The sequence below is a fragment of the Dipodomys spectabilis genome, unplaced genomic scaffold (assembly GCF_019054845.1).
Source record: "Dipodomys spectabilis isolate Male_0828 unplaced genomic scaffold, ASM1905484v1 ptg000034l, whole genome shotgun sequence".
Taxonomy (NCBI): domain Eukaryota; kingdom Metazoa; phylum Chordata; class Mammalia; order Rodentia; family Heteromyidae; genus Dipodomys; species Dipodomys spectabilis.
This window is the reverse complement of record NW_024870711.1, coordinates 547,622-569,462: the sequence shown is the minus strand read 5'-3', so window position 1 is coordinate 569,462 and position 21,841 is coordinate 547,622. Positions and strand designations below refer to the sequence as shown.

Below are 21,841 nucleotides of genomic sequence, written 5' to 3'. Positions count from 1 at the left end.
CATGGAGCAAAGTGAACACAGGGTTTCTCTGGGGTCCCTTCTATAAGGGCCCCACCCCTTCTGTAAGGGCCTAGGGACCTCCCCCAAAGTCCTATCTCTTAATGCCATCACATTCAACTAGTGAATTTGATGGGGAAGGATGGTTACCAACATCAGTCAGTTGCGGAGCAATTCAGCTGCTTAATTGGGGATAAGACTCTTATGGACTTTCCTACCTCAGCTGGCTTTGAACTATGATCCTCAGATCTCAGCCTCCTGAGTAGCTAGGATTACAGATGTGAGCCACTGGTACCTGGCCAGATTGCTTTTTATATCATAATTATTTATTCATATTACTATTGGCTTGTCTAAGAATGTTTCCCTCTTCTGGTTATATACATTCTGAAGGATTGCTTATGGAATTTGTCCCAAACAAATTTTGCAAGTTCAGAGGTTTTGATCAATGAGTTTTTGTTACCTGGGTGCATTTATAAATAGGCCTACTTTTCTTAAAATGCCTAAGAACTAAATGGACATTTTGAAGGGAAACTTAGAATGACTGACTCACTTGGTTTTCTTAATTCAGAGACATTAAGTCAGTTATTCAATATGAATGGAAGAATATTCACCTTAGATTAGTTTAACTTTAGCTTCAAATCCCACCTCTGTTTCTTTTCTGTGAGTTTGTTAGGTCCCTCAAGGTATGGATTATTGGTCATTGATCCTACCATAAGACAGGTTAAACTGTTTTTGTGTTAAGTTGATTCTGGTATTCAGTTTTCTTAGTCATAAGCTTATGGTTTGGCCTGTGATTTCTAGCATTCTTTGAATGATATTTTTAATTGAACTGGATGTTTGAAAATAAGCTGAGCAATTGTGTTATATATTTCTGCTAACAATACTGAAATAATGTGTCACTGATATTTTAACACCCACAAGTAACTGCTTTTTCCTTACCCGGTACTTGAAAATAGTATATGAATAATTTAGAAATTATTGATGAGCAATAAAAAGATGTGATGGCATTTGAAGCATTGCTTTGCTGTCTGAACAACAGCACAGCAGAATTCATATTTCAATGTAAGGCTCTTTCATCTAGCATTCAGTTCAGCAACTTAGAAGCTAAGAATAATCATCAAAGAACATTGTGCGAAAACATCTAATTTCAGTCCCATGATTTAAAAGATATGAGTAATCACCAAAGGGGAGGAAAAGTATGAAAAATCAAATTTCAGCCCAATAGTTTAGAAGATATAAATCATGAGCAAGAGAAAAGGGTGTGGAAATATAAGGAATTTGGGAAATAAGGGATAGGAAATCGCAGGGATGGTCATGGTCCCTTTTCTGTATTGTTAAAGGCAAGTTATGACTCCAACACTCCCAAATGGCGATAACCACATGGTTTAATTATCAGAAGAAGTAAGGCTTAGAATTTCATTTAATTCAACATTTATTGAGTGTTTACTTTGCTCCAAATCTGTTTAAGCAGCAGTAGTAGAACAAATTCACTGTAAGCCTAAAAGGAACTCTGACAGAATGTTTGATATTTCTCATCATAGAGGCATACATTGGAGGTAATTATTTAGTAAACGGTGAAAAATTATATGATATGAAGAGAAACCAGAGTATGGAGGCCATTATTGAGTTTTATATAATAGTGATTTTTGTGCAAACTACTTGTAGCTTCCTTGATTTCCTTATTTTCTAGAAAGAATAATATTAAAGATGAGTAATTACTGGTAGAGTCATTATGTATTAACTTAAAAAAAAGAATGTTTTAATTGCTGAACACTGTTCTCATGCTTGTCATCCTAGCTACTCAGGAGGCTGAGATATGAGGATTGTGGTTTGAAACCAGCCCAGATAGGAAAGTCTGTGAGACACTTATCTCTTATTTAACCATCAAAAATCCAGAAGTGGAGTTGTGGCTCAAAAGGTAGAGCACTAGCCTTGAACAAAAAAGTTCAGGTACAGAGCTCAGTCCCTGAATTCAAGTTCTAGCGCACACACACACACACAAGTTGAGTATTTCCTTTTGAACACACTAAATTTCATAGTCTTATAAATTGGCTTAGCAAATGATGTATATTGCAGTACAAATGATCAAGTCAGTCTAATTTTTCCATTGTTGAGCTGTAGGAATTGTTGGTTTAATCTTTTAAATAGACCTGTCAGTAGCTACGTGAGCCTGTGAATCAGCCATGATTTCTCATAGGTAATTGCATGCAATTCTTGAAACACTTCCCTTCTTAAATTAATAGTCGCTGGGTGATTTATAATCTCAATAGGTACAGAATTTCTCTTAACTTCCGTGATAGGGCTCATTTGTCCTCCATTTTTGCAAAATGAATGGCAATTATACTAATCTTTTCTCTCTCTTTTAATTGCTGGCTGACATTTTTATGGATTCAATACTTCCAACCCAGACTGTCATTGAAGTTATTTATTGGTGTGCCCTGTGGAAGTTGGTCCTAGTCTTCCCCAGCTCCTCCTCTTCCTCCTCCTCTTCCTCCTCCTCCTCCTTCTTCTTCTTTTTCTTAGGTTTCACTTTTTATTTCATATATGCAAAAAAACTGCTTCAACCTTATACATCTTCATTCTCCTTTTTCCCACATCCTTCCCCAGCTCTTATTCTTTTTTAAATATGTTTTTATTATAAAGATACTGTACAGAGGGTTTACAATTACATGAGTAGGGTAATGAGTCCATTTCCTATCAAGTATTTTTACCTCCTCCTTTGTTTTTCCCCTATCATCCCTTCCTTCCCTCCCTACTTCTCCAACTCTTCCTTCCCCCACACCTCCACCGAAGTTGTAAAGTTCATTTTCAACATAGTGTCTTGTACATCTTGCTGCTACAATGGGTCATCCTATATCCTTATTTCAGCATTTTGTTATTTCCCTTCCCCTCCCCAAATTAGAAAAATGTATATACAAGATGCAGGGCACCAACATCAAATACAGTGAAAACAGGGGTTATACCATGGGGGAAGAACATACAAGCACAGCTCTTATTCTTAAGCAGATCTGCAGAGCTAATCTGTCTCTGATTAGAACTAGAAGAGGAGGCTCACCTACAAGGCAAAGAGGTGGAGCAAACAAGCTTTCTCCTTAATCAGAGGGTTTTGCATCAGTGAGTGAAGTGCACTGATGCTGTTGGATTCTTGGAATTGCTCTCACTGTCTGGAAAGTCACCACCAGCTTCAGGACTCAGGAGTGTCCATGTGGCTGTGGAAACACTCACAGATAGGCCTCACCGGCTGAGCCAAGCCTAGGTCTTCTCAGGCTCTTGGGGGGAATGAAGGCATTGCCCAGGCAACAGGATTTGGTTTCAAGAGATCTCATTGCTACAGCATCTGGAGACCTGCTAATCAGAAATTTACATTCTACTTGCTTCCTGATGAGAAAGTCAACGGAGTCCAGCATGGAGGCAGGTGTGGAGCTGGGGAGGGGGCAGAGGGGCTGGGACGGGCCGGAGCCCACAACTGACCAACAGAAAAAGAAATATTACAGTAGTTTCACCCTTCCTGAGACCTCACTGGAACACTAAAATTCTCACGAAGATGAACAGAGTCATTGCATATAAAGTATTTTTAAGAGCTCCTGGGATAGAGACAGAACTCAGTCAGGGTTAGTTATTATTTTCACTTTTTTTCCCTCTCTGAGAATAATATGAAATTGTACCTTTGTTTTATTAAATGGTGGCAGTGGGAAGAGAAAAATGAAAATTAGACTAATTTGCAGAACCATTAGGCTTCTTTGTATCTTACTATTGTTAAAAGACTGTTATCTCTTCAGGGTCTTTGTGTAGTTTTAGTTGAAATTGATTTGACGTTATTTAGAGAAATAGAGTGGCATCTCAGCACTAATAATGCTAATGATTGTTGCAGGTATTCCTGTCACCCTGAAGTTCACACCTTGATAGAACTTTTTTTTTTTTTCTTTTCTCAGCATTTATTGGCGTTGTTTTGTCTGTATATACTGAGAATAGTTCCTGCCATGTATGTAGTAAATATAGTGTGACTGAGTATATATTAAAGGGTCTTGAAGGGAAGCTATGCATTGTGGCTCAATCCTGCAGTTGGCTTGCTAGTCTAAGCCTATGCCAGCATCATTAGTCCTGAAGATGTGGCTTTCTCTTGTGTGGATTCTGAGTTAAAGGAGATGGGCTGCTTTGCCTCAGGTGTGTTTGTTTGTGTTTCTTACTGTCCAAAACAGGATTAGAACATGAAAGCTAATCTACTTCCTTTTCCCCTGTGTTAAACTCAGTATTATTGCCAATGTGCTTTCATATCAGGGTCTTTGTCTGTCTGTCTGTCTGTCTCTGTCTGTCTGTCTGTCGGTTTAAGGCTTGTCCTGGAGCTTGAACTCAGGGCCTGAGCACTATCCCTGTGTTTTTTTGTGCTCAAGGATTGCACTCTATTGCTAAAGTCACAGATCCACTTCTGGCATTTTTGTTGCTTCATTGGAGATAAGAGTCTCATGGCCTTTCTGCCCTGGCTGGCTTCAAACCATGATCCTCAGATCTCCACCTGCTGAGTAGCTTGGATTACAAGCATGAGCCACCAGTGCTTGGTTAGGTGTCTTACTATGATATCTCTTTTCTTTGGCTTTTCTCTTCTTTCATTCTATCTTCTGAAAAACTTCTTTCCAATCAGTGCCCCAAATTGGGATTCTCCTTCTTCCTGAAAATTGATTGCTTTAAGTTTCCTCTTGCCAGAATACTGTATGTTGTTATCATGTATACAGGTTTCTTAAACTCAGTTGTATATCATTGTTTCAGGGTCTCTCCTTTGCCTTGACAGAGTTCTTTCCCTCCTTCCCTCCCTTCATGATCTCTCTCTCTCTCTCTCTCTCTCTCTCTCTCCCTTCCTTCCTTTCTCTCTCTCTCCCTCCCTACCTCCTTACCCCTCTCTCTCCCTCCCTTCTTTCTTCTTTCTTCCTTCTTTCAACAGTCCTAGGTCAGGCTAAGCAGATACTCTGTGTTGAGCTCCTAGACCTTTTTGCTTTAGTTACTTTCCAGATGGGGTCTTATAGTTGCTCTAAGGCAAGCCTAGGCCACCCACAAGTCTGGAGCACAAGCCCTCACTTAGTTGCCCAGTTGGATTGCTCAGATTCCATCTTTTTTTTTTTTTTATTTTTGTCAGTGCTGGTATTGAACAGCAGTCCTCCCAATTTCTTCCTCCTGTAGTAGGAGCCATGCTACCTGGTTCTTTGTTTCTTTTTCCTGCCTCAGTTACCACCCAGGTGAAAGTTCTTTAGTCCTTTCACAAGAAGACACAAGGTTTTAGTAGTAAGAAAGTAGGGAGTGGCTACTCATCAGGAGTGGCGACTCACCACTCCTGAGACAGGAGGACAGAGAAGGAAGGCCTGGGAAGTAGAATGCCAGGAGAATGAGTGATTCCCTGGTGATAAAGATTTAAATTCATTAAAAAAAAAACCTGCATTTGTTTTTATTGTTCAGCAAGTCAGATCGATATATTTTGATTTTGTGCTTGTCTAGGTTCAGGTTAATAGTATCTACCGTTCTGTGATCCAAAACATTAACCCATGACTATTGAGATTTGAGAACTAAACTCATTGAACTTTGTGTTCCCACAGAATTTTGTCCGTCACCACTGGGTGCACCGACGTCGGCAAGAGGGGAAATGTAAGCAGTGTGGTAAGGTAAGACCCCTTCCCCCAGGCCCCAGGAGGCATCTCCCACCTCCATGATCAGTATACTCATTCTTTTCTGTAAGGCTTTATTTCTCTAGGTCTCCTTTTCTTTTTGTGCTGGTCTTCTTGGGGGTTGAATTCAGGGCCTGGGTGCTGTCCCTGAGCATAGGGTCTCAAGGCTAGTGATCTACCAGTTGAGCTATAGCTCCACTTCTACGTGGAGATAAGAGTCTCAAGGACTTTCCGGTCCAGTCTGGATTTGAACCATGACCCTCAGATCTCAGCCTCCTAAGTAGCTCAGATTACAGATGTGAGCCACTGGCACCTGGCCAACGTCCCTTTTTCTTAAGAGATGTTTCTAGAATTCACAGCAAGTGGCAGGGGTCCTAATAAAAAGGAATCCACACTTTTTCAGAGGGATGGATGAATTTTGCAGTAAAATTGAATTGTTTGTTGGTTTTTGATTGCATGTCTCCCTATATTGTTAAAACGGATCTATCCTACTTATTTGTTCAATGACAAATGAATGGATTATTGAAAGCACTACTTTTAGATACATCTGTGAGCATATATGTTGTGACACATAATACTGTGCCAAACTCTAGAACACAAAATAATACCTAGAAATACACCAGCCCCTTGGAACACTGTGAGGTTTTATCATTGATGGTGGGTCTGTTCTGTCTCTTAGTGTGGCTAGTTACATGCTCTTTGGGGATGCAATGACACTTGGAAAGTTTGGTAAGGGTAGTGGCATTAAGACTGTGCTGCTATGTTCTGTACAGGCCACATATTATCGAGCTCAGCAGGTTTGCTCTGAGCTGCTGGGAAGATGAATCTGGTGAAAGGTACCTCACCCTTTAAAGATTCTTTTTAATAATATCTCACGGCAGCAATACAAGGAAGTTCTGGTTTAACAAAGATCAAGATAATTGAGGAGAAAATGGTTCTCCTCAATTATTTATTACTTTATTTATGCATGTGACTCCTTTGGACTATGCACTGGGGCATGATGGGGAGCACAGGTTGTTTTTCTTTTTTTGACAGTAGAAGGATGTCAAGAAATACTGGCAGTGTGAGGCGTGGTGAGAGGAGGATGGGGATTTGGAAAACATGCTATTGATTTTGCTGTTTTGCCCTGTGCCTGGCAAGAAAATATCATACTCTAGCCATCAGCGACCAAATTCTTCTCTGGAAGGTTCCAGGGCATGGCTTCTCTGTTATGGCTTCTATTACCTTGCCCAGTTCAATCCAGGGGCTTTCAGTTGGTTCCATGTTAGCTTGTAAAGGAGATAGACAGGATAGGTTAAAAGGGAGTTAAGGTAAAGACAAGGTAAAGAATGAGTGAGTGGAAAGATTTTTTTTTAGCCATTTTACATGACTGTGAGAAGTCAGTTTTCTCTTGTCATTAGACTTTCTTCCATTGGGTTCATTTACCGTGTGTGTGTGTGTGTGTGTGTGTGTGTGTGTGTGTGTGTGTGTGTGTGTGTGTGTGCATACGCACTGGTCCTGGGTGTGTGAACTCAGGTCCTGGGCACTGTCTCTGAGTCTTTTTTGCTCAAAGTTGACATTCTGCCATGTGTGCCACAGCTCCACTTTTGGCTTTTTGGTAAAGAATTGGAGTTGAGAGTCTCACCGACTTTCATACCCAGGCTGGCTTTTAATTGCAATCCTCAGATCTCAGCCTCCTGACTAGCTAGAATTACAAATGTGAGCTACCAGTGCTGGCTGAGATGGAGGAATTTTATTAAAATAAAAATCAATAAAACAAGTATTCCTGTATCATATTGCACTCCCATATCTTATGCTGATGCAGTCAGCTAGAAGGGTAGCATGGACTTGCAGTACCCTGCCATGCTGTGGTCCCAGCTCCTCTCCTGCCTGTTGCTCTCAGAGGCCACCTTAAAATGATCACCTCTGGCACACACTGTAGTCACCAATGAAGAGGTTTCAGCAATTCATAAGGTACCCTTCATGGGGTACTGTCAGGTTCACCTTGTGTGACTCTAGTGCAGGTACACATGCATGTTAAGACTCAAGCAATTCCGAGAGACATGCTCTCACACCTGTGTGCCATCAATCCTGGTTGGATTAAATAGTACTTCCTGGGATGCTAGCTTTTTCCCTGGACTAAAAGCTAATTGTTCTGTATCCTTTTTCCCTGGATAAAAGCTAATTGTTCTGTTTCCTTTTACAGATTAAGTGGTCCAAAAATTACTTCAAACTGGTGCTATAGACAATTTCCATGACTAGTGTCCTCTACATGTTTACCTTTCCATAGGCTTTTGAATCCCATCTGGCTTTACATACACACACACACACACACACACACACACACACAATGTAACTTTTACTAAATGGCTGTTTTTTTTAATCTCATCCTTAGTAAGTTGTGGAAAATGTGTTTCCACACACACACACACACCCCTAAACACATTTTCCACAACTTACTAAGGATGAGATTAAAAAAAACAGCCATTTAGTAAAAGTTACATTGTGTGTGTGTGTGTGTGTACTAGTGGTTTGTAAGTGCTGAAAATTTCATGCAGTGTTTAGAGTTAAGAGTGCTTGTGGTTGTGGTTTCTATTTTGTAATTCAGCCATAAAACAAATATTTAGAGTGATTTTCTCTTGAGTCTTGAATGTGTGTGGGTTCCACATGAGAGGACTCACAGTTCAGTTGAGTAGTTCCTTAAACGTTAGCTGAGCACCCCTGCTGCCAAGTTGATGACCATTGCATATTTTACACCCCTGTTATTCACAGTCCTGTATGGTGAAGGAGCTAGAGCTGAGGTAGAAAAAAAATCTGAAATGCTCACTTACGTAATTTGAGGAATGCTTAATAAAGAAAGAGATTATTTCAGCTGTGTGGGCAGGAGAGAGGGGAGCCACAGGAATGGTGAAGATGCCATGACTGGTCAGAGTAGGGACTGTGGGCAAGCCTAGCTTGCAGAGGCAGAAGCCAGCAAGGGCTACAGGACTGAGCCAGTCTGAGGTAGGTATGCTACCAGCTGTGGGAATAGAATAAATTTCCCAGTTCCTCTTCAATGCATAGTGACTAAGCCCCAGAGAACCAGAGCTCAAGGTACCCTTGAAGCAATTCACAAAAGCCAGAGACAAAATACATGGACTGGAGGAGCAGACAGATCCATGTAGCATTTCATGGTTAATGCGTGCATTCATTCAGTCAAGGCGAGAGAGTCTGTGCTTGTTGACTCTGCAAACTTCTCTGTGATTCACATTCATCACTCTCCACATCAGATTAGTCAACCAAAATTCACTCCAGGAAGAACATTGTAATAATTATAACTGATCAGATCCTCCATTCTTTCCGAGAATCAAGCGCCTAAACCCCATAGTAGGGCAGTTGTGGAAGTTCATTGGCAAACCACAACTTAAAAACGTATTATCTATTTCTTCTTGTAGCATCATATGCAAACATTATAAGCCAGTTAACCTTTGTAAACCCAGAATTCAACAATTTCAATCATTGAATCTTGAAAGCAGTCTTTAGTGGGATAACTTGTGTACTTTGCTCTACATCTTTTTTGGTCCCATTCCTGGGACTTGAACTCAGGGCCTGGGTACTGTCCCTGAGCTTTTGTACTCAAGGCCAGCACTCTACCACTTGAGCCATACTCTGTTAACACATTTTTATTAGTTAATTGGAGATAAGAGTCTCATGGATTTTTCTGCCTTGGCTGGCTTTGAACTGCTATCCTTAAATCTCAGCCTCCTGAGGAGCTAGACATTTTTGATACATTTCAGTTTCCTTGCCAAATGTGAGCCATCAGTATGAATTATTTGTTCATGAACTGTAAAAAGTTTCACATTTAATTAAGTGAAGCTACATGCAGCATATATAATGGGGAAATGTCAAACTACTCTTTAATTCTGATGGATATTGTTAAAAACTAATTTAAAGTGAACTTAAGTGTAACCAGGTGCTGGTGGCTCACACCTGTAATCCTAGGTACTCAGGAAGCTGAGATTTGAGGTTCACACTTCAAAGGCAGCCTAGGCAGGAAAGTCCATGAGACTCTTATCTCCAGTTAACTTCCAGAAAACCAGAAGTGGTGCTGTGGCTCAAAGTGATAGAACATTGGATTTGAGCAAAAGAGCTGAGAGATAGTGCTCAGGCCCTGAGTTCAAGTCCTACAAATGACAAGAACAACAACAAAAAACGAAATAATGTACAATAGGTAAAACATACATATCTAAATAAAGTCTCCTCCATAGAGCTTTTATAATGAAAACCCAGAATGATTTAAAACATTCCCTGGGGTATAGCTGAGTTATCATAGGGATGGTGAAAGCACTGCAGGGTCTAAAATAATGGGAAATACTGACGTTTGAGAAGACTCATGGGCGAACTTTCCATATCAGTGGAGGGAACCATTCTCTACTACTCTGAAGATGTATGTGGCCTGCAGGTTCTCTTGAAAACTGGAAGTTCACAGGTGTGGATGCATACACTAGTTGGGCAGCTTTGGTTGTTTGCTTGTTTGTGTGTTTGTCCAGCTATAAGTGAGGCATCTTCTGCTTAGCTGCAGGAGAGATGGAGAAAGTACCCTCTAGGTAACAGAACTAGGGCCTAGAATCCAGGTTCTTCTTTAGGTTCCTGCCATCATGTCTGCCAGAAACCTGATTTTATTTTCTGTCTTTAGCTGAGTACCAAGAAAGGCCCCAAGAACAGCCACCATCCTCCTCTTTGACTGTTTGAGGTTTCTCATGGAAGGAGTATCATGTGGTCCATTGCAAGTTCATTATTGTCAGATGAAGAGGTTATATAAGATGAATAGGATATACAAGGTGAATAGGTGCTAAAAATCTATGGTGGAGCAAACCCCTGTAGTTCCCTATAGTCTGTTCTATGCATTAGTAGTTAAGTACTGCCCTATGGCCCCTATTGTTTTAGAATTCTGTAATTTCAATTGCTATCAGACATTTCAGTCCACCAGGTATTTCCTACCATTAAGGTTAATGTACAGAAAGTCACCTCTGAGTATCTCAGCACTCAGCCTTCTTACCAGCATATAACTTACTGCCTTTATGAATGAAGCCCCCTTGGGGCCTCTTGAAAGCCATAGTCAACCTATGGTTCTTGCAGTCCATTGTCAATGGATGAGTCCACTAATACAGTAATGCCAGCATGCCTGCTTCTGTGAGATTTTGATTGTTTCCTTCTCTGTCACAGAAATGAAGACATGCCTACTTCATATACCACAGAGTCCTTGGTTCAGGTTTTAAAAGCCATATTAATATTAGTGTTAATGACATCTTTTAGGATTCATTATTATATGCTACCAACTTATCAATTTTAAGATATAAAATATAACTGATATGAAAGTCAAATTTTGATTATATGTAATGTAGGTGTTATATATTGACTGTGTTTTCATACTGATAAACTCTATTCAATGTTGAGTCTTGTACCACTTTATCTTGCTCTCTCAAGACTCCTTTCCCCCTATTTTTCCACTCCTGCTATGACATTTTGCTCAGATTTTGTTTAGCTCTGCAGCCAGATCTTTTGAGATATAGCCCTATACCTCTCTTAGCAGCTTGTGTATTTTCCCAGGGTTGGGTACATTGATGAAGAGGCCTTAGGAGGTCATTTGAGACACCTCCAGGAAGAGGAAATACATGAAAATCCCAAAGAAAGTCAATACCATTCTAGACAACAGACTTCCCTGTCTCTAAGGCATGTTGTACACGGCATTACCACTTGGACATAAATGCATGAATCCCAAAAGGTCACAATCCGAGTAATTGGAGCAAATTTTGTTAAGTTTCTTTCTCAGTCATCTGGGAGCTGTTTAGTATAATAGGTTTACATGGAAAGAAAGCCTAGTTGGTTCTACCTGCAGAAGAATGTTTTTCTCTGGTCATTAGTTGAAGCTAGAGGACAACTAGTTACTTCTTATAATGTTACAGATTTAGCATGTTTATAAGTTATGTAAGCTGTCATGGTTTGAAGTTTTTAATTTTCTTTTTGCATTACTTTTGGCAGAACTCAAGGCCTCACACTTGCTAGGCAGGTGTTCTATACTTGAACCATACATCTGTCCCTTTTTTGCCTTTTTTCTCTCTTAAAGGGTTTTACTTTTCACGTGGCACTGGCTTTAGACCATGATCCTCTTATCTCTGCCTCTCACATAGTGGGATTATTGCTATGAAATACTATGCTGGGTTGTAATGTTTAAGTTTAAACGTTTTTTACTAGTCTTGCTTTCTCTCCAAACCAATGTCCTTGGTGAATATTATCAACCTAAATTGGCAGTTCATATTGGTAAGGGTATATATAACTGCAGATCAATCAGGGGTGGAGATTAATTTTCACAGATGAACATAGCATAATTGTAATTAGTTGCATTATTAGAAAAATACTTCCATATGAGAGACATCTCTGGTGTTTTAGGAAAATGCTAAGTCCCAGAATTAGAAGTTTATGTATGGTCTGAGCCTTATTACATATACTACTATCTACATAAAGCATTTTGTCTTAAAATCAGAGTGGCCATGAATATGTGATATCAGAGCTAGAAGCAGTTAACATGTACATTAAAATATGAGTTGGTTGAGCTGAATCTTATCTGCTTCTGAAATATAGAAAGGTCCTTGGTGCAGGTCTTGGGTCTTGAACTCAGGGCCCATACAGTCTGACACACCTGTGGCCCCAGAGTTAGCTTGGGCCAGAAATTCTGTGCCTTTGATTTTGGACATTTTTCTCTTGGAAGACTCCTTTTATAATCTCTAGTTTAAACTGGGGTCTTCAGGTAAATTAAAGGAAAAAGCTGAAATTATCTTGGAATGATGAGGCAGGCTGGATCTGCTGAGTATGTGGTTATTACCATCAATGTTGGAATGGAGGGGCTTGTGGTACTCTACTGAGCAATGATACAAAATGAGCAATACAGTTTGAAACCAGCCAAGGCCGGAAAGCCCATAAGGTTCTTACCTCCAGTTAACCACTCAAAAGTAGAACTGTGTTTCAAGTGGTAAGAGTGCTAGCCTTGGGCAAAAAAAGCTCAGGGACAGTGGCTAAGCACTGAGTTCAAGCCATAGGACTGGCACACAAGAAAATTTATAGAGTCCACAGGGTGACCCAATCATTTCCATACCACAAAAGAATTTTTGTGAACAATCAAAATGATGGGAAAATTGTAAAGCCCTTAGTTAATGCCATAAACACAGTAGGAAAGAACTTAGATGAATTCAAGGAAGATTCTAATAGACTCTAAATTTACCTAATTCACTTTCAGTCCTTACAAAGACATTACTTGTTATAATTCAGTTTATACAAACATTGTTTATTATAATTCAGTTTAGATGATCACATGTATACATATTTTAGAAGTCTTAAATATTTATAACAATCCAAGCTTAAAACCAATATAATCAGTGTAAGGAAGTTCAGACAAATTATGAATATATAATAGACCTACTCTTATAAAAACTAGAATGTTATGCTAACATTTTCCACTATAACAAAATTAAGGAAAAGTCATGTTATTACACTAGCCTAATATCCAAGGATTTATGGCATCCAGCAAGAAAGCATGCAGAGTCAATGAAAAAGTGAACAGAATACTTTGTTGAGGTATACAATGATTCATATGTATTAGAGAGGAGTTAGCTGATGGATTTGTTCATTAAAGAGTGAAGGGTGAACTATGGGAAAGAATAAGATGTTCACAAGTTGGTGAAGGATCCATTAACATAAATGCCATTTTTTTGTTTCTTTTTTGTTGTTGTTGTTCCTTTTCTGGGTACAGGTCCTGGATCTTGCACTCAAGGACTGGTGCTGTCCCTGAGCTGTTTTTGCTCAAGGCTAGTGTTCTACCGCTTGAGTCCCAGCCCCAGTGGTTTCAGCTTTTTTGGTGGTTAACTGGAGATAAGAGTCTCACAGACACTCCTGCCTGGGCTAACTTGGAGCCGTGACTCTCTGATCTCAGCCTCCTGAATAGCTAGGATTACAGGCATGAGCCACCAAAGCCTGGTACTATTTTCTTTTATTGGTCAGAAAATAGTACTCAGTTAGTTTGGTGAAGGTGTGCGCTTTTGTAACTTTGGCTTGCCACCTTCACCTATCTGGAGATGTTTACATTGAAACAAACCCCACCACTTTGAGACCTAGCAAAACCCTGCTCAAAGTGGGAAAGCTTTCTTTTACATTAGTGAGTATCAAATCACTGTGTCATTTATATCCTGTGCCATACATTTGAAGGTAGTATAACTGTTACTCTAAAATTGAAGTCTTTGCATGTCAACTGATGAAAACACCTTAGAGATGAAATACAAAATGTATAAGAGCATGAATATTTTACCCATGTATTACAAAGCCAGAGAGAATGTTTGAGCAAAAAGAAAATGCTTGAAGTTCTCTCTTTGTAAGATAAGTATTAATGGAGGGAAGTTATTATTTGGGTTTGGTCCTAACACTTTATGAGCCTTGGATATAAGCTAGAGGATATTGGAGAAGTTTATTGAGTTGTTTGGAGGGTAGAACAAAATATTCACTCTTGTGTTGGATGAAATCAAATCAAACAGGGAACAGCCTAGAGTCAAGAGATACCTTCACCTCAAACCTCAGCTAAATACAGAAACAATAAAATGGTTTCATAACATTATTTATAAAGCTATTTTTTTTTAAAAAAAAATCTGGTTTCAGCCAAGGCTGTGTGCCCGTTGGTATATGCCCTACATTGCAGAAGAAAGAAAGAAAGGCAACAGAATTTTAGCTGTTCTGAATAAATCTTGTTTAAACTGTATTCCAAAGGCTCAATTGGGGACAAAAGAGAGGGGCGGGGGGAAATCATAGACCCCAAAGAGTGACCTTTCCCTTGATGTTCTTGATATTTTAAATTCTGAAGTCAGTTGGCTCCAAAGCATCTGGCCTGCCATCCTTGTTTTCTTCTTTGATGGGGCTGAACAAAATAGCCCTTAAAAATCGTAGAGTCGTTTGAAATCTAGTCAGGCCATCTGTTGGTACCATAATGGCAGATTTGGGCCAGCGTTTAAACATGGGTGATTAGGAATCGGTTTCTTTCTTTCTTTCTTTTTGCTGCATTTCAGAATCTGGACAAAATTTCTCCCTAGCAGGTGGTTTTTGGAAGCAGGGACCATGAAGCCACTGAGGCGGTTCTATTTACGTCTCTGCTACATCATAACCTAAATCCATAATCTGCTGTGACTCTGCCAAAGTAGAGTCCCAAAGCCAGTGCTGAGCTGATTACCATCAGGCTCATTTCCAAGAGATCCATCAGAACTCTGCATAAACACAATGCACAGTGGCCCAGTTATGTTTGGCCTTGTTGTTTGTGTCTGGCATCAGCCTGGCTTTGAGCACTGTGGTGGATGGCATCTGTTTTTCCTCCAAACCTAGAAGGCCAATATTCAGCCAGAGAGATATAGCTGGCTACAATCAAGCTACAACCTAGGAGAGCACCACTCAGCCATGCACAAATTGCCAGAGGGCTTTCTCTTTTAGAGTCATAGAGAAGAGATGCTGGTTGGTAGATCCAATCCATAAAAATACCTTTCCACATGTGTGCATATAATGTGTACATTTATGGTGTTATATAGTCTTCTTAAATAGCACATATATACACATATTATATTGCATATACTATGCCACATTATAATTGTGTATGAATAAAAGCATAACTATTATATTTCTTTTTTAAAACATTTTAATTATGTTTAACTGCACAAAGGAGTTGCCATTCACCAAACCATTTATGAATACAATGCATCTTGATCAATGTCACCCCTTTCAACATTCTCACCTACTGCTCCAACCTACCCTTTTCCTTACTTAATTTTGGTTACGTGTTGAATTTTTTCATTAACAAAGAAGCATGGGTCTTGATATGTGTCACCACTTAAACATCTTCCCCCCCAACCCTCCCCGTCCCTTGTATTTCTCAGTTCGGTGGCATATATAATGAGTTTTTGCCTGCATTCTTCCCACCTCTCCCCTTCATTCTTCTACCGTCTCCCCTTGGCTCTCCCTGTTCCCTTGCAAGTACCCATGTTTTGTGCCACGCTATTTCCTCACCCTCAACACATAATATAGAAAACTTACCACCATTCCCTATCATATCTGAACCCACTGCTACCAATCTAATCTAAACCATCCCCCCAAATCACCGTGATTTACCTGATGACTTTGCAGTGTTGGTCCTGCCATCTGTACCTCCCTTGGTCAGGAGGGCTACTGTTATTCTACACACTTTACCATACTGATTTTACTTACACAGCCTCTCAATATGCACACACATAAAGTGAAATTTGGAATCTTTGCGTGTTAGCTGTAACTGTAAGGGTTGGATTTCTGCCTAGAGAAAGACTTCATGATAGGTCTATTTCCAGTGGCTTGTGTGAGATGTTTAATGTCTGGGTCATGCTGTGGTAAGCAGCAACCTTCTGAGAAAGTTCAAGTACTAAGAGAATAGGTATCCTATGCCTCTGACGTTAAGTTGTGAAAAATTCTATAGAGTCTGTCTTCAGCAACCTTGAAGAGAGAAGACATGCAAAAATAATCAGCAATTTAGGGTACTAAAGAGTGGCTAAATAGGGAGGTACAGATGGCAGGCAAATATTGAGGAGTGATCATGTAAATTGGGGTGTTTTAGATTTAGATTAGGAGTAGGGGGTTCAGATACAATAGGAAATGATGGTAAGTTTTCTATATTCTGTCTTGAGGGTGAGGAAAGAACATGAAACAAACCATGGATGAAAAGAAGACAGAACAATGTGGAAGGATTAGACCTGACTCACTATAGACAAGAATTGTTACTAGAAAGGAGTGTCAGACTGGTGTGGGAAAAAATTAGTTGGGAAGACTCTGGATGGTTCTAGAATCCTACACGATGAGATTATTCTGTTAGTCTGTGAGGAAAGAAGTGCCGTTTGAGTCTTTGGAGCTAGAGGAAGAAACTGAAAAGGGATCACTTAACCTGGTGGTGTTGAAGAGTGAAGGGGGAACTCTCAATGGGGAAGATGAGTTCGAAAGTGGAGCAGACACCACTGGGTGGAACAGGGGGTCTGCGGTGGGACAGTTCAGCGTGCCCCATTCCCTGCCAGCTCTGGTGTACTTGCTCTTAGAGGATAGTTCCTTTCTCTACACAGTTTCAAGAATGGTTGCTCCAGCTCTTTTTCTGCTTCTTCAAAGGTGGCTTGAGGGCCAGTGGGAAACTTTTCAGGTGTCTGCAGTGTGAAGTTATTTTGGCTTCTTTGGTGCCATCTTTATTATTGTTGTTTCATATTGAAGAGCTTGGCATCTTTGAAAAGCCCTCCACCCTTCGTTTTCCACTGCATTGGAGTTTGTGTCCTCTCTGTAAATTCTTCCTGATAGATGGCTTGTGCCGCTCAGGTCCCGGGAGCTGGGGGTGGGGTGTTGTGGTCAACAGGTGGCTATGTGTGTGCTCCAGTACATGGATGTCTCCTGAGAAGGCACTGTCCTAACAGAGAGGAGGCCCAGGCAATGTTATCAAGAGGGGAGAAGTTCCTGTCAGAAGCCCATACCCTCCAAAGCACATCAGGTTCAACCATTTTACCAGGAAGATGCACAGGACTCAGCACGTAGCCCTCACGCATGGCTTATTTCAATGCAGAGCCTTTGCTTTGTGAATGGGATGAAGCCTAGAAGAAACCAAGCACAAACCCTCAGTGGAGTCACCTGGGTTCCACTGAATTCCTCCAATAGTACATGGTGAAGCACTGCTGAAATGTTGCCCATCAGTCTCCATAGACACCCAGTGCCCAGGCGGAATCGAAGCTGGTTCCCATGAGTTACGCAAGTGCTAATAGCACATGTTAAGGTTCCAGACTCCCAGAAGGAAAGCAGGTGATCAACTAAACGGGGCATATAATTTAGGCCCAGTGAACCACTCTAGCTACGCTGAGAATTGGGGAAAAACTCTGAAGTCCAAGTTCTCAAAGGTGCCTTCCAAAGGTGCCTACCTTTTTAGCATCTTTTCTTAAGGGATTCTTCAACTTGCTGAGTTAACTCTTTTCTGCATGGGGAATGACAGGTATTAAACTGTTGAGAAAGAGTCGTTGATGAGTTAGTTTTTCCAAATCCAAGAAGAGTCTGACATTAAGAAATCATGTCTTAAGGATTCTGTGTCTTCTGTACTGGCAAAAAGGATCAGAGGAGCAAACACTGAGCAATCATTGAGCCAATGTCCCTGTGCCAAAGGCTGAGGGTTGAAGAATTCTGATAACATGGTGGGCACTAGAAGAGGAAAGGGAATAGAAGGGGGCAGAGAGACTTGAGAGCCTATCAAGAGCAGTAGACTGGCGGTGGCCAGGGCCTCTGCCAAATGCCATTGAACAGTGTTTCATAACATGCTAATTAGCTCCTACTTAAATTATCTGTGCTCACAAAGGAAGCCTTATTTAGCCAGTACCTTGAATAACTTTCCTTCCCATTATGTATTTTTGTTGTCTTTTGACTGCCTTACAAAAGCTCTATTAAAAAGACAAAAAAAATGTTTACCTCTACGTCTCATGTTTGGACTTGGATTGAACAAGCAGACAGAAATGGCTGAGCTTTGGAGGGGAGGGGGGAATTCTTGGAGCATTCGCTGCATTCTTTTCTTTGGTAAATATGGAAGAACAGCAAGAGCTGTGATCACCTCTTCCATTCTTGGTGGAAGGGTTAATCCTCATGCTCATTTAAGAGGATTGGCTTCTACCACTGCTTATTGGTGAAGAATAATGAAACCTAAACACTGTTGCTTTAGGAAGCAGGAATCTGAAAGGTATGATTTAATTTTGCCACCACACCCCTGCATTGCTCCCTGACTTGTAGAAATTGTCTCTCAGTTATTTACATTTTCCATTTCTGGGTTCTCAGATACTAATGTTGGATGGAGCCTTTGAGACATGTGACAGGACCAGATGAACCAAGATGACTTGTTGTTGTTGTTGTTGTTTGGCTTATAATAAAAAGGTATCAAATACACTTAACTATTAGAAGCGACTCTTTTTGTGTGGCTGGCTTAGATAAGTTCACAGTGTAGGAAACACCAGTTCCTCCTCTCTCTCACACTCCAGATGGCTCAGAGATAGAAAATCATTCTGTGGCCAGAAGGTGGAGAGCCCAGAGCCGAAGGTAGCACTCCCAGTCCTGGTTTTTATAATAGTAGTGGGTGACGATTCTGGCCTTTTTCACTTCTTTGAACTTCTGGAGGGCAAGTGTGGGCTGTAGTTAAGTTGGTTTTAAATACTCTGTCTCTTGTCCTGATACCCCAGGGTTTCCAGCAAAAGTTCTCCTTCCACAGTAAAGAGATCGTGGCCATCAGCTGTTCCTGGTGCAAGCAGGCGGTAAGTCTGGGATAAAATTAAGCAATAAGGGCTCACAGAGGATCACAGTAGACTCACATCATTGCTTGAGTCCCTGACCGCAGGTGGCAGATTGTCAGGGGGCCCAGAAGGAAGCTCAAGGGCTTTGAATCCCGTGTGAGGTCTGGATGTTAATGTAATTATCCATGAGCCCAGTGAATTTGTAGCCTTTCTTACAATGTTTGTTTAGGGGACTAAGGCCATTTCCCCACTTACTGTCCCTTTATCATTAACCCCCCTCCCACATATAAGTACATACATCTTCTGTTCCAACAAGATACTCCCTTTCCTTATTTGGTTTTCTACCTGTGTTTTCATTGCAGTGATGCTAGTTGGGTCTGACATAATAGCTGACACCTATGTTTATAAATAAAGTTTTATTGAAACACAGCCACGCCTAGTTACCAATGTGTTATCTGTGGCTGTTTTGCATTTATATATTGTCTGTGAGTGTTTTTATGCTCTAATAGATGAGGAATCGGTTGACAGGCTTAAAATAATTAGCATCTGGGTTTTGAAAAAGGAAAGAAAGCTTGCCAACTCCTATTCTCATCTCTTAGTCAACCTCTATCTTTTAGTTTTGTCTTTGAGACAAGGTTTTATTATGTATCTCAGGCTGGCCTTGTACTTGATAGCTTCCTGCTATCAAGCCTTCTGAGTACTGGGGTTATAAGCATGTGCCACTGTGCCTGATTTTCTTCTTACTCTTTAGAATGGCTGTATGGAGTGGTGTTTTTTTGCCCCTTTATTACACAGGGGACCTAAAAGCACAGTCTATGATATCATAGCTAAATTAAGGGCTTTCAGGTAGCCCTATTCCTCTACACAGATCACACCGGACTAGCCACATAGGCCATGGGACTGGAACAAATGCATTTACTTTGAAACAACCATAACTGACCTTCTTTTCCTTTAGTGATGCTGGGATTTGAACTCAAGGCCTTGTACTTGGGTAGGCAAGCACTCTACCACTTGAGTGATGCTTCCAGTTAGATAGGGTCACACACGTTTTCCCTAGGTTGTCCTTACAATTTTTTCCTCCTAAGTAGTTGGCTTACAAGTACAAGCCACAGTTGATACCTGATGCTACAATTGATACCTTCTTGTTTTACATTTAAAACTATTTATATTGTAGCAATTCCATAAGGTCCAATCTTATATTCTTCCTGATATATTGTCCTTAGGTCTCCACATGCTTAGAGAATCCACAGTCATTAGAGAGGGTCTCATTCATCTGGGGAGTTTAATGCGTGCTCCCAGCTTATCTGGCCATCTTTTTATTCTAGCCTCTGTTGTCTTTGTACTAGTTACCCCTCCCATAACCTTTGTGCTTTGGTTCACATACAAGGCATTCTAAGTTTTGTTTTGTTTTTAGGTAGTACTGAGGTTTGAACTCAGGGCCTTAACGCTGCTGGGCAGTTGAGCTACTGGACTGGCCCCTTTTGGGGTTGGTTTATTTTTGACATGGTGTCTTGCTTCATGCCCATGACAGTCTAAACTGTGACCCTCTTATGTGTGCTTTCCCATGTCCCTGGGATGAGAGGGATATGTGCGTCTCTACAGCCAGCCATTGTGTGTATTCTGTAGCCTGGGATGACAGCCCCATAGCACCATTCCCAGCCATTGGTCAAGATAGAGTTTTCACAACCAACCTTCCTTCCTTCCTTCCTTCCTTCCTTCCTTCCTTCCTTCCTTCCTTCCTTCCTTCTTTCCTTCTTTTTCTTTTTCTTTCTTTCTTTCTTTCTTTCTTTCTTTCTTTCTTTCTTTCTTTCTTTCTTTCTTTCTTTCTTTCTTTCTTTCTTTCTTTCTTTCTTTCTTTCTTTCCTCCCCTTCCCTTCCCTCCTTTCCCCTCCCCCTCCCTCCTTCCCTCTCTCTCTCTTCCTCTCTCCTCCTTCCCTCCTTCCTTCCTTCCTTTGTTCCTTCCTTCCTTCTTTCTTTCCTCTCTCTCTTCCTTTCTTTCTTTCTCTCTCTTTCCTCATCTCTCTCTTTCCTTCTTTCTCATTCTCTTTCTTCCAGCTGGCCAGGAACCATAATCTCCCCTGATCTCTGCCTCCAAAATAGCTAGATTACAGGCTTAAGTCTCTCTATTGACAATCTGAGTCATCAAGGCAATTCTTCATCCGATCCCTAATGGTGTCTGTGCTGTTGGTTTCCCTGGCCTGATGACACCATGCTGATGGCATGGTGGGCGGGCTTTCTTGGATAGGCTGTATTTACTCCATTTAGTCAGCAGACTAGAGTCACTTGATTTATTTAGGGTTTATTACTTAACCCCACTTTACAGTGATCATGTGTGATCCCTTCATCTGTAGTCCAATTGAGTCTCTACAACCTTCCCCCCCATCCACTTGACTATTAGGTCACAGTGTTCTTAAATTTCCTGATTTCTTATATTGATTTTGCAATGAAAATAAATATGAAATATTTTGCCACAAATAACAGTAGCAGAGATACAGTTTTAGCAGGGTAGGTGATCCTTCTAAGGTATTTGATAGAAATAAAAAAAAAAGTGAGCCACTGTGGTTTAGGAGAAAGAACTCTGGGTTGTGAGATGGATTTCATACATTTGAGTCTTAGATAATTTCCAGTCTATAGATTGGAGACTATCAAGCATGATAATCTAAGACTTTTCCCCTTTTAGAAATGCAAGATCTATGCACTATGCTGATTTGAATTGTTAAAAAAATAATCAATTGGGAAAATAGATATTCAAACAACATTCTTCGAGTATGGTGTTTTTCTGATATAATTGTTTGTAGAACATAAGTAACTGTTAGCAGGGAGAATTCCTAATTATTTTATCAGTAAATTATCCTTAGTTGGCTGATTACTAATTAGCCCCTCCAGATC

General features: G+C 40.5%; 1 protein-coding gene across 1 annotated transcript in view; it reads left to right on the top strand.

Annotated features, from left to right (window-relative positions):
- Positions 1–21,841, top strand: part of Dgki (diacylglycerol kinase iota) — a 423,036-nt gene that overhangs the window by 184,729 nt on the left and 216,466 nt on the right. Inside the window, 2 exon segments of the mRNA XM_042677203.1 lie at positions 5,580–5,645; positions 18,902–18,973. Coding sequence (XP_042533137.1) covers positions 5,580–5,645; positions 18,902–18,973 — 138 coding nt within the window.